This window comes from Podarcis bocagei (assembly GCF_964188305.1).
Source record: "Podarcis bocagei genome assembly, chromosome: 9".
Taxonomy (NCBI): domain Eukaryota; kingdom Metazoa; phylum Chordata; class Lepidosauria; order Squamata; family Lacertidae; genus Podarcis; species Podarcis bocagei.
The window spans coordinates 77,906,479-77,920,039 of NC_138134.1; the positions used below are offsets into that span (position 1 = coordinate 77,906,479).

Sequence of the window (13,561 nt, forward strand, 5' to 3'; positions counted from 1 at the left end):
GATGCCAGAAGAGGAGTGTGCTCCTCTCAGGAGGGAGGGGTCGCTTATCACCGGTCTCTCTGGACTGAGGAAGATTTACAGCCAGAGAGTGACCACCAGAGAAATGCCCCGGTGTCTTGGGAAGGTGGTGGCCTTCACAAGTGTTTTTCCAACAGTAGACTCTTATCTCCTCCAGCCTTCATCTGCCATCACAGCCATTGTATTTTTTAATGTTTTTTTTTATTTTTTACCAACAACCAAAACACAGTGAAACCCCCCAGGTGGCTGATACATTGGGTTTATATAATCAATAATAACATATTCAAATCAACCATATGTACAATTTTATATACATTAACACTCCTCCATCCACAAGGTTTATTTAACTTTTAACATTTTAATTGCCCCAAATTGTTCAAACCTACCCTTCACAGCCATTGTAACATACCACTTGTTATCTTCCGCCTGTCCTGCCATTGAGAACTTCTTGGATCATTCTTTGTCTAGCTCCTCTCCTTTGACCTTACCGCCTTGGTGACCCTGCTGGGAGTATGAGACTCCTGACAGCTTCACTCACAAGGGTCATAGGAATTGCAAGCCCACTCACCACAACAAGGGGATGATCCAGTGAGTGAGCTATAAATAATACAACGGCGGCATCAAATGGTGGGAAACTAGCAACAAGCGCTTGGAAATTGAGAGATAAATTGAAGTATAAATAATACAACACTGTTAGAGGGGTTTTTTCTTCTGGTGGCAGATGACAGAAACTACGACACCATGAGACTGGTGTAAAACCAAATCAAATGAAGGTTTTATTACAAAACAACAAAGCTTGTGGGTGTTTTTCCCTGCAGGCAAAGTTCAAACTGCAACTTTCCCTCCTTTTGTAGTCATGACCAGCTGTCCCCAATAAGCCCAGAGCTCACAGAAAAAGAATGACGCTCAACAAACACTGACACACAGGGGTAAATGTACAAAATACTGGATGAACCGGTCGCTCCCCTAGAGATGCAGCACAAGGAAATTTATTTGAGATGTTGATCGATTCCAGAATAAAGAGATGAAAGGTTTTTAACAACTGCTGATTAAAGAATTGGAGAAATTTCTGGAAATCAAGGAAGAGGAGATGGAGAAACAAATTGAGTGGGCACACAGCACTAAATCAGCATCTGAAGGAGCAAGGAAATTTCCAGGAGACTGCTTAGTTCATCCCACAACCCTACCAGAACCATCTCTCTCTCTACTGGCTCCCTTGGACCTGACATGGGAACCGAGCGAGGGCTGAAGCACAGCAGGTTGCAATCTTTTGTTTCATGTTTCCACCCTCCTACATTTCTCAGCAGCTGCAAGCGAAGAAGTTAAGGGAGCTCTTTTTCTACACTGGATGCTTCAACCAGTGCCCAATAGCGAAGGCAGAATAGTGAAGGCTGTTTCAGGGGAGTCTCGCCCACCGCACATTAACTTGCAGTGTTTGTTTGGGGAAGGGATATTTGATTCACCCCCAGTGGAGCCTACTGCTGTGCAAAAGCCCTAGCTACACCATTGGTGCAGCAGTGTGCCCAAGTACACACAAAGAGGCTCCAGGAAGAGGAGGCATCCAGTACACCGGGGAAAGGAGGAGGAAAGCAGCAGCAGCCACTGTGCTTTCGAAGAAAGCGCCAACCATGCTGACGCCCCCACTGGCAGGCTGGGCAGGGCAGGGCTGGCCAGGAGGATGGCAGGTGGAGCAGTCCCACTGCGCTTAGCATCCTGCCTCCTTGGCCGACTCACTAGCCACCCCACTTGAGCTTTCTCTCCCCACAAGTGCTCCTTCACAACACCCATCTCTCTCTCTCTCTCTCTCTCTCTCTCGGATAGAGCAAATGAGTGTCACATGAAACACAGGAGGGCAATTAAAGGCATAACACAAAGAGACACCTTCTAAGGAATATAGAACCCTTTCTTTAACTACTTTAATGTCCAAAATCAAGACCCTGTTATAGCCAGGGCCATCTTTACTTGGGTGTGAAAGGTGTGCAGTGCACCCGGGCGCAGAATTCTGGGGGGCGCCAGGCACCCGCCACTGAAACCACCTTAGTTTTAACTATCTATCTGTTATGGAATAATAAATACCATATTTTTCCATGTATTATTTAGACAACCTTTTTATGGTAAAGGGTAAAGGGACCCCTGACCATTAGGTCCAGTCGTGACCGACTCTGGTGTTGCGGGGCTCAACTCGCTCTATGGGCCGAGGGAGCTGGTGTTTGCCCGCAAACAGCTTCCGGGTCATGTGGCCAGCATGACTAAGCCACTTCTGGTGAACCAGAGCATCACACGGAAACGCCGTTTACCTTCCCGCCAGAGCAGTACCTATTTATCTACTTGCACTTTGATGTGCTTTCGAGGAACAGAGACTGAGCAATGGGAGCTCACCCCATCGCGGGGATTCAAACCGCCGACCTTGTGATCGGCAAGTCCTAGGCTCTGTGGTTTAACCCACAGCGCCACCTGCGTCCCTAAGGTAAAGGGACCCCTGACCATTAGGTCCAGTCGTGACCAACTCTGGGGTTGCGGTGCTCATCTCGCTTTATTGGCCGAGGGAGCCGGCGTACAGCTTCCGGGTCATGTGGCCAGCATGACTAAGCCGCTTCTGGCAAACCAGAGCAGTGCACGGAAACGCCGTTTACCTTCTCACTGGAGCAGTTCATATTTATTTACTTGCACTTTGACGTGCTCCCATCACAGGGATTCGAACTGCCGACCTTCTGATCGGCAAGTCCTAGGCTCTGTGGTTTAACCCACAGCGCCACCTGCGTCCCTAGAACGGTACACTCCTTGTATCTGGGATGGTCGTCCTCTTCCATTGAGTGCACAGCTTCGGGAGGGGCGCACATGGAGTGATGAGGGAGGAAGACGACACCCGCCTAGCCAGCCAGATCAGCCGAATCAACCCTGGCGATAAATGGGGTGACAGATGTTGCAGCCAGATCGCCCTCACATCCAACCTTTTTTTACCCCAAAATTAAGTCTAAATGGGGAGGGGGTCGTCTTATACATGGGTTGTGCCTCATTGGGACAGGTGTTACAGCGAGCAGGGTACTGTCAGCAGCGATTGTCCGCTGTGTATTGGCTGCCGCTGCTTCAGTTGTGAGTGACAGGCGGCTGGTTATGCTGATCGGGCAGACGATAGGTGGCAATGGGGGCATGAATGATTGCAAGTGGCGCTCCGGTGGGTGAGTCGTTTTCATGGCTGAGGGGGTGGCTGCCTGTGGCACAGAGGGGCGCCACCAGCTGCCCCTGCAGGAGCAGCAGCCAAGGCCGTCCCATGGGGAGAACCTGTGGGGTGTGGCAGGTGAGAGAGGACCCCCTCACAATCTCCTCCCTGTGTGTGAACGCTCGCCCTTTGTGTTCTCCCGTCACTTTCTCTCATCTTGTGACCACCCCAGAAGTAGATCGAGCCGGGCAACGGCTGGTTAATAATGTTTAATTTGGGAGCTAAACTAAATTTGGTGGTGCTGGGCGGATCTTTGCGCACCCGGCGGCGCATATGCTAAACATGGCCCTGGTTATAGCAGCCACTCAATTTTCTCAGTGAAGAGGTTACATAAAGTAATATGTTTGAACACTGAATGTATAAACTTAGGTCTAAAATAAATTGATAGAACAAACACATTTACTTTTAGTTAAGTGTTTAATGGTTTATATTATTATTATTATTATTATTATTATTATTATTATTATTATTACTATGCCACTGTTACTATTGTACCCCACCCACCTGCCGAGGTTTCCCCAGCCACCCTGAACAGCTTCCAGCAAAATATAAAAACATAATAAAGGTCAAGTGTTAAAAACTTCCCGATACAGTTATGTAGTTCATAATCTCCTTGACATCTGATGGAAGGGTGTTCCATAGGGAAGGTGCTACCACCACGGAGGCCCTCTGCCTGGTTCACTGCAACCTTACAGTGAGGGAGCTGCCAGAAGACCCTCGGAGATGGACCTCAGTGTCTGGGCTGGACTATGGGGGTAGAGATGCTCCTTCAGGTATACAGGGCTGAGGCCATTTAGGGCATTAAAGGTCAGCACCAACACTTTGAATTGTGCTCGGAAATGTACTGGGAGCCACTGGAGAACCTTTATGACCAGTATTATATGATTCTTGCATCTTTATACAGAAGGACAGGATTTAAATGACAGAAAACATTTTTGAACAATATTTTTATTGGTAGTGACATATAAACATAAAAAAACATAATAAACAAAAAGAGAAACAAGGGTACATAGTTATGAGGGGTTTCTAGCATATGAAGCTTGTTGTTTAGTCGTTTAGTCGTGTCCGACTCTTCGTGACCCCATGGACCAGAGCACGCCAGGCACTTCTGTCCTCCACTGCCTCCCGCAGTTTGATCAAACTCATGCTGGTAGCTTCAAGAACACCATCCAACCATCTCATTCTCTGTCGTCCCCTTCTCCTTGTGCCCTCCATCTTTCCCAACATCAGGGTCTTTTCCAGGGAGTCTTCTCTTCTCATGAGGTGGCCAAAGTATTGGAGCCTCAGCTTCACGATCTGTCCTTCCAGGGAGCGCTCAGGGCTGATTTCCTTCAGAATGGAGAGGTTTGATCTTCTTGCAGTCCATGGGACTCTCAAGAGTCTCCTCCAGCACCATAATTCAAAAGCATCAATTCTTCGGCGATCAGCCTTCTTTATGGTCCAGCTCTCACTTCCATACATCACTACTGGGAAAATCATGGCTTTTACTATACGGACCTTTGTTGGCAAGGTGATGTCTCTGCTTTTTAAGATGTTGTCTAGGTTTGCCATCGCCTTTCTCCCAAGGAGCAGGCGTCTTTTAATTTCGTGACTGCTGTCACCATCTGCACTGATCATGGAGCCCAAGAAGGTTAAATCTCTCACTGTCTCCATTTCTTCCCCTTCTATTTGCCAGGAGGTGATGGGCCCAGTGGCCATGATCTTCGTTTTTTTGATGTTGAGCTTCAGACCATATTTTGCGCTCTCCTCTTTCACCCTCATTAAAAGGTTCTTTAATTCCTCTTCACTTTCTGCTATCAAGGTTGTGTCATCTGCATATCTGAGGTTGTTGATATTTCTTCCGGCAATCTTAATTCCGGCTTGGGATTCATCCAGCCCAGCCTTTCGCATGATGAATTCTGCATATAAGTTAAATAAGCAGGGAGACAATATACAGCCTTGCCGTACTCCTTTCCCAATTTGGAACCAATCAGTTGTTCCATATCCAGTTCTAACTGTAGCTTCTTGTCCCACATAGAGATTTCTCAGGAGACAGATGAGGTGATCAGGCACTCCCATTTCTTTAAGAACTTGCCATAGTTTGCTGTGGTCAACACAGTCAAAGGCTTTTGCATAGTCAATGAAGCAGAAGTAGATGTCTTTCTGGAACTCTCTAGCTTTCTCCATAATCCAGCGCATGTTTGCAATTTGGTCTCTGGTTCCTCTGCCTCTTCTAAATCCAGCTTGCACTTCTGGGAGTTCTCGGTCCACATACTGCTTGAGCCTTCCTTGTAGAATTTTAAGCATAACCTTGCTAGCGTGTGAAATAGCGTGTGAATATGAAGCTTATCAGAGTCCAATTCAGAGTTTGTGCAGATCTATCTTTCTTTCCAAGTACAGTTCTCTATGAGTTGCCATTGGTTGAAGGTCGGCTGCATGCCGGGCTTTTTTGCATCTGGAACTCACTTGAACTCAGTTCTGACACCTCTCAGGTGGACACCATTGTGAGAGAGCAAGGGAGGTGCTCATGGTAGGTTCCAGTACCTTTTCAGTGTGGAAAAATAGCACTGGTGGCATGTATGTTTTGAAGATGATACATTCAATAAATGTAGACCAAATTCAATTGCTTCTGTTCCTTTTCTTTGTGCTTTAACTTTGCAAATAAAGATTTACACTAATGCACTTTGCCATATTTCCTGGTACAAGTGTTGAGATAGGAAGTTTTCCAATATTACTAGTAGAGTTTATGAGGAGTAAGGATTCTTCTGGGGGATATGCTTTGAAGGTAAAGTATGTACCTGGCCTAAATAAAAAATAAAACTAATAACTTTTGAAAAATTAATTAGTATAATAAAGCTGAAACCAACATTTCCCTGGAATAATGCTTTATGTGGAATGCTGATTGGATATGATGAGCAGCCAATCGGAAATGGTATAGCCTAAATGGGAGGAGTTCTGGAATGCCTGACATCACAAGGGAGATGGTTCTTAGCCAGTGGGAGGATGAAACATCCTTAAGAAGAAATTAGAGAAAAGGTTGTTTCATGACAACACCAAGGTATCCAAACAGAAAGAGGTCTGATGGGTGGAACACTTTCCTTACAAGCTATGATATTTGCAGGGTCTCATTCCAGGACTGAAAGGTTACCAAGAGGGGAAATGATAGGGAGTATTTATAAACTACAGATGGCTTTTCTCTTTTAAATACTAGAACTCAGGATCATCCAATGAGACTGAGTGGTGGAACATTATATGGATGTCCACAGGTGCTGTCCTGCCAGCATCCCCTGCTGGCTGTTTGGCCAATAGCAACCACCAGGCAAGCAACAGGTTCTTTGGATTCCACTGGACAGAGAATTGACAGACTCTTAGGTAGAGACAAACTCTTATTAATTGGTAAACATTAGCAAAGAAATTGATCAGCAACCTAGAATGGAGTCTACTATAAAGCCAACAGCAACAGGACTAAACTACAAAGCTAGCAATATAACCAATAAGCAAAATATCTTAGGCAACAACAACAACAATACAGATAGAATAGGTTTAGTTCTTCATGTCTCTCCAGCCGACCGGGATCTGGAAGGCTTATCTGGGATACTTCAGACTGGCAGGTGGTCGTTCTCTTCACATTCTGGAATAGCGCATAGAACAATGTATGAAGATCTCCCTGTCCCATTCAGCTGCTAGCCCTTATATAATCCATAGTGAAGGTCTCATGCCAAGCTGGCAACAGATGTAATTCCATTCCCATCCTTTGATCTGACCTGGAAGTCGACACATGTGGGTGTGAGCCTTCATTTGCATTCTTTATCTCTGTGGTTCAGTCAATGTAAGGTTACTTTCCTTGTTCCCAGTCAACTGCTTCCTCCTTCCTTCCCCCATGCAGTCAAGTGTTTGATAGCTGGCCAAGCCATGAAGTTCCTTTCACTTCTTCTCCGACAGCCATGTCCCTTATATTAAAGCTCCAGCTACATTGCAAACCAGGAGACCACATTCTGTTTTATTCCCTGGCAATACAGGTGTGCTGCTCTGATTCATGGGCCCAGTTTGTAAATCCAGATCTAGATCATGATCCAGAAAATATAAGTCTTTGGGAAACCTTGATCAGATGGCTTTGAAATGGGCTTAGACAACAGTCCTCTTCTTTCTTTAAGCCACAGCGTCAGATGTCAAGCTGAGTCTTTGCAAAAAGAAAACAAAATGGCACACTTGGAGAGCCTGGGTAACAGCTTCCCCTCTACTTCTTTTCCAGGTCCAACTCATGTTGTCCAAAGTCTTGCTAGATTCAATTGGATTTATATGCGTCCAACAAAGACCAGATCTAGTACTCAATCTTTAATTGAATTAAAGATTGAGTACTAGGCAGAGCCAGCAGTGGTGTAATGGTTAAGAGCGGTGGACTCGTAATCTGGTGAACCGGGTTCACGTCCCCACTCCTCCACTTGCAGCTGCTGGGTGACCTTGGCTAGTCACACTTCTCTGAAGTCTCTCAGCCTCACTCATCACACATGAGCATGTTTGTTGTGGGGGAGGAAGGGAAAGGAGATTGTTAGCCACTTTGAGACTCCTTAGGGTAGTGATAAAGCGGGATATCAAGTCCAAACTCCTCCTCCTCCGCCTCTTCTTTAATGATGATCAGTAGCTAGAGATATAATTAAATGTATATACCTTGCATCAAGGGTGGGGAACAAATGGCCCTCCAGATGTTATTGGTCTGCAATTCCTGTGACCCCCAGCCATTGACCATGAGGCCTGTGATGGAGGAATTTGGCACCCAGGAACATCTGAAGACCTCATAGGTCCCACATTATTTATTAAATGGTGAACATATTACTGGAGTCCTGTAAACTAGATGTCCAGGAGTTTAGAGAGGAATAGGATGCAAAATGAGAATGTGCTATATTACCAAATTTCTTTAAAAATGCCTTGGAATCCATGTGGAACATCTCTTTTGGTTTAAACTGAGATTGATCCAGCAAAAGAGAAAGAAAGACCTTTCAGTTATATTGGACTCAACAACGTCTTTACGGGAAAGGATGGTCTAATACTGATGCCACTTTACAATAATCTTGTTCTCCATTTGTTGTTGTCTTATTCTAGCTGAGAGGATGGAGGAGCCAGCGCCCGCAGAGCCAGCGCCCGCAGAGCCTACAACACTATCGGTGGCAGCACCATCAGCAACTATAACTGATGGTCTGTATACTGCACAGTCATATGGGATGAGGTTTCTCATAAAGTAGAGGAATGCACAAGAAATGCACAGCTTCCATCTGCTTCTTTTCCAGCTTGTGGTCTCAAAGTCTTTTTTCTGTTTCTTTTGTAAATTTATTTATTTGGTTTTTCAAAGTAAAATTTTACAATCACATATCAACATACAATATAAAAACAAGATTCCAAAGAATCGCCTGGACTTCCCTCCTCCCCTTTATGGGTCCGATTGTTAGTCATTTCCTCCTGCATCTTTTATAATAATCCAAATCTTTTACATTTCTATTATGTCCAAAATTCCCCATTAAACTACAAGTGGTATTCCAACCACACTAAGAATTTTAGGTGTTTACAATGGTTTTAAAGATAGAGTATAAACTTTCCCCATTCCTTAAAATTTTCCTGATTTCTGATTCATAGAATCATAGAATCATAGAATCATAGAGTTGGAAGAGACCACAAGGGCCATCGAGTCCAACCCCCTGCCAAGCAGGAAACACCATCAGAGCACTCCTGACATATGGTTGTCAAGCCTCTGCTTAAAGACCTCCAAAGTAGGAGACTCCACCACACTCCTTGGCAGCAAATTCCACTGTCGAACAGCTCTTACTGTCAGGAAGTTCTTCCTAATGTTTAGGTGGAATCTTCTTTCTTGTAGTTTGGATCCATTGCTCCGTGTCCGCTTCTCTGGAGCAGCAGAAAACAACCTTTCTCCCTCCTCTATGTGACATCCTTTTATATATTTGAACATGGCTATCATATCACCCCTTAACCTCCTCTTCTCCAGGCTGAACATGCCCAGCTCCCTTAGCCGTTCCTCATAAGGCATCGTTTCCAGGCCTTTGACCATTTTGGTTGCCCTCCTCTGGACACGTTCCAGTTTGTCAGTGTCCTTCTTGAATTGTGGTGCCCAGAACTGGACACAGTACTCCAGGTGAGGTCTGACCAGAGCAGAATACAGTGGCACTATTACTTCCCTTGATCTAGATGCTATACTCCTATTGATGAGGCCCAGAATTGCATTGGCTTTTTTAGCTGCCGCGTCACACTGTTGGCTCATGTCAAGTTTGTGGTCAACCAAGACTCCTAGATCCTTTTCACATGTACTGCTCTCAAGCCAGGTGTCACCCATCTTGTATTTGTGCCTCTCATTTTTTTTGCCCAAGTGCAATACTTTCCATTTCTCCCTGTTAAAATTCATCTTGTTTGTTTTGGCCCCGTTTTCTAATCTGTCAAGGTCGTTTTGAAGTGTGATCCTGTCCTCTGGGGTGTTAGCCACCCCTCCCAGTTTGGTGTCATCTGATTCTTTTGTTCTTTTTTGCCATTTCGGCATAATCCACCAAATTTATCTGCCATTCTTCTCTGGCAGGGACGTCATCTTATTTCCATCTCTGGGCCAATAACATCCGTGCAGCCGTGGTCATGTACATAGTCTTTTCTGCTCCTTTGGGATTTTGGCACCTAGAGTTCCTAAAAGAAAGGCTTTGGGGGTTTTTTAGGGGGGGAATTAAACTCCCCCCCAATTCATTAAATATAATTTCCCAAAATTCTTTTACTACCTTACATGTCCACCACATTTGATAAAAGGTGCCTTCTTTTTCCTTACATTTCCAACATATATTTGACCCTGATTTATACATTTTTGCTAATTGACTGGGAGTTAAATACCAACGATATATCATTTTTGTATAATTTCCTTTCAGCGTGCAACATGCTGTGAATTTTAAATTCCAATTCCCTAAGTTCCCATGCTGCAAGTTGTATATTATACCCAAAATCTTTCACCCAGTGTATCATTGCTGATTTAACCTGATCATCTTTTGTATACCATTCTAGTATTAATTTATACGTTCTTGAGAGTAAATTTGTTTTGTTCTCCAACAGCTCTTTTTCAAATTTAGAGGTTCCATTAGAAAAGCCATTCTTTTTGTCCATCTTGAATATATAATTTAGTTGATGGTGTTGAAATCAGTCAGTTAGTAATTCTCTTATGTCCCCAAACATCTTCAGTTTCGATTGGAATTCTACTTCCATTAACTGCTCTTTATACGTTCCCCAGTCATTTCTCATATTCAATTTTTTTAAGGGTATCGCTTCTAGTGGTGGGAGCCACCATGGTGTTTTTTGTTCTGGTAGATTTTTATATTTTTCCCATACCTCATAAACTGATTTCCTTACAACATGATTTAAGAAAGCTCTATGTACTTTAACCTTCTCATACCACAGATATGCATGCCAAACATACCTCGCAGGGTCGCATTAAAGCTGCGAGCGCTCTCAACTGCACTCCCCCCCACCTGCCTTTCGGCAGGGTTTCCAGGAGGGCAGCGGGAGATTGGTGCTTCTGCCAGAGTGAGGCTTTCGGGGGGGGGTGCCTAGCCCTGGCACTCTCCCCTCTTACCCCTGCCAGCCTCAGACCGATAGTCCCTTTCAGAGCGATCGAATCTGCACTGCCATTTCCAAGACCAGCCTATAATTTTTGACACATAATAAATCTGTGTCTTGTTTCAGAATCAGTGTAATGTAAGCATCTTTCCAAGAACCTGGCACTTTCCCCTGTATTTAATATCTCATTAGTTACATCTTTTAGTGGTTGTGCTAGATAATCTTGTAGTTTCTTATAGTACTTTGCTGGTAACCCATCTGGCCTCTGTGCTTTGCCCATTTTGGCTTGATGAACTGCCTGTTGTAACTCCATCATAGTTATAGGTGCATTAAATGAATTAGGTTTCTCTTTTGGAATTTATGGTAAGTTAATCTGGTGTGGTGTAGTGGTTAAGAGCGGTAGTCACGTAATCTGGGAAACCGGGTTCGTGTCTCCGCTCCTCCACATGCAGCTGCTGGGTGACCTTGGGCCAGTCACACTTCTGTGAAGTCTCTCAGCCCCACTCACCTCACAGAGTGTTTGTTGTGGGGGAGGAAGGGAAAGGAGAATGTTAGCCGCTTTGAGACTCCTGAAGGGGAGTGAAAGGCGGGATATCAAATCCAAACTCTTCTTCTTATTATTATTCTTTAAATATTCTTCAATATTATTTATGCTGGCTCAGTACAGTTCTGAATTATACCTTACAAATTGCTTTCTTATGTGTTTCGTATTATCTAAAACTTTCCCTTCTATATTTCAATTAATTATTAAGTTCATGTCTTATTTTTTCTTTAGCTGCCATGCCTGCAGGTTGTGTGGCTGGCTGGCAAAATAAAAAAAAATTCCGCCATAGCATTTTAATCTTCCATTCAATTTCTTGATTTACCAACATCAAATATTGTGTCTATAACATTTTATGGTTTGCTTTACTGAATCTTTTCTGGGGTTTTTGATCAATTCTTTTTTTATTTTTAATCAATTCTTCCAGCAGTTCTCATTTGTTTTTTTGTTTTTGTTCTCTCATCTTTTTTTGGAAAGCATTTTGTTGGATCAAAACCCCCCACATTACTGCTTTACTTGAATCCCAGACAACCTTCAGATCCACTCCTTGATTTAAGTTTATCTCAAAATAGTCTTTCAAAGCTTTTTCAGCTTTGTGTAAAATTGTTTGGCTATCAAAAAGTCCATCATTTAATCTCCACCTAAATGTGTGTGTGTTTTTTTCACCTTTCAATTCCTCTAATACTGGTTTGTGATCCGAACGTGTCCTTGATTGTATCTCTCCTTTTTTCTTCTCAATGATAGTTCATTAGATATCCATATCGTTGGTTTGTCCAGCAGATTGCTTTGGTTCTGAAAAAAAGTAATTTCTCTATCCAGTGGGTGTTTAAATCTCCATATATCAAGCAAGTTAAAGTGCTCCACCATTTTAAAGAAAGTTACGGGTAGTCTCCCCTCCTTAGAATCTATTAAATGGTGAACACCTGGTAATGTATTGTGAGGAAGCCACTTTCAGCCTGAGGGCTGGTATCTTAACGAAAACAGCTCTGGTTGCTGCTGGAAAAGGGACAAACACAAAAATGGACCTTTAGGCATGGTAATTTGGCATGGTAATTTGGCACAGTAAGTAATAGTGACATCAGATGACATTGATTGACAGAGAGGCAGGGCAAATGGAGAGACCTGGAAGGCCCCTGCTTTCAAGTGATTTTTGGAATCATAAGAAGAGTCTGAGTGCTAGATCATGTGAAAAGTCCATCCAGTACTGTATCCTGACCACTCCATGGGCAACCAGATATCTATGGGAAAATTGTATTATTTCCTCCAGATATTCAATAGATGCCAAAGCACTCAAAGGAGATAGTCTATAAACAAACACCAATAAATGTTATGAAGCAAGATATTTCTTTTCAGCACGCACCAAGTAACTGAGATTTCAGCTGCAATATAAACAGAACCAAAAATTCTCCATCTGATCTTATCAGCTGATCTAATGTACAGATATCACAATCAACCCATTTCTTGCCCCAAATTTGGTTTACCCCATAAAATAAATATAGAGAGAACATATGAATCAAACCCATAACTGTTCTTTGCAAATGCTTGCTGAAGTCCCATAAACTAGATATCCAGGAGCTAAGAGAAGAATATAATGCAAATGAGAATGTGCTATATTATCTAAAACATTTTTTCAATACCTTTGAATCCATATGGAACATCTTTTTGGTATAAGATGGAGATTGATCCAGCAAATGAAAAAGAAAGACATTTCAGTTATATTGGACTCAACAATGTCTTTACAGGAAATGGTTGTCTAATACTGATAGATGCCAAAGTTTAATGTTGGAAATGCCTCATTGAGACCTATTTTTGGCCTGATGTTGTTGTCCATTTCAACTTTGTACCGATGAAATCCTTGACATTTGTAGATGTGCATCTATTTTTAAAATTATGTTCCTGTAATAGGGAGATTAAGTGCAAGAGAATAAAAGCAAATTTTGTGAGCTTTCATGCTTGACAAGAGACTAATACTCTGAGCTTGGAAGGGAAAACACCCACCATCCAACCAATGTGTTCATAGTCGTTATAATAGCTTATTGTTTCACAGATGCAACTGGGAGGATGGAAAAGTCCGGAATTGATGAAGCATCCAGAAAGGATTCAGCAGCAGCAGCAACACCACCAACAACAACAACTGAAACTCGTGGTCTGTATACAGCACAGTCATATGGGATGAGTTACAGATAGGTAGCCGTGTTGAATTGCAACTC

General features: G+C 43.3%; 1 protein-coding gene across 1 annotated transcript in view; it reads left to right on the plus strand.

Moving 5' to 3' along the window:
- LOC308594312 (CD209 antigen-like protein A) overlaps positions 1-13,561 on the plus strand; it is a 156,834-nt gene that overhangs the window by 41,520 nt on the left and 101,753 nt on the right. Inside the window, exons 2-3 of the mRNA XM_081207366.1 lie at positions 8,318-8,410; positions 13,399-13,497. Coding sequence (XP_081063492.1) covers positions 8,326-8,410; positions 13,399-13,497 — 184 coding nt within the window. The 5' untranslated portion in view covers positions 8,318-8,325. The remainder of the gene's footprint in view (positions 1-8,317; positions 8,411-13,398; positions 13,498-13,561) is intronic.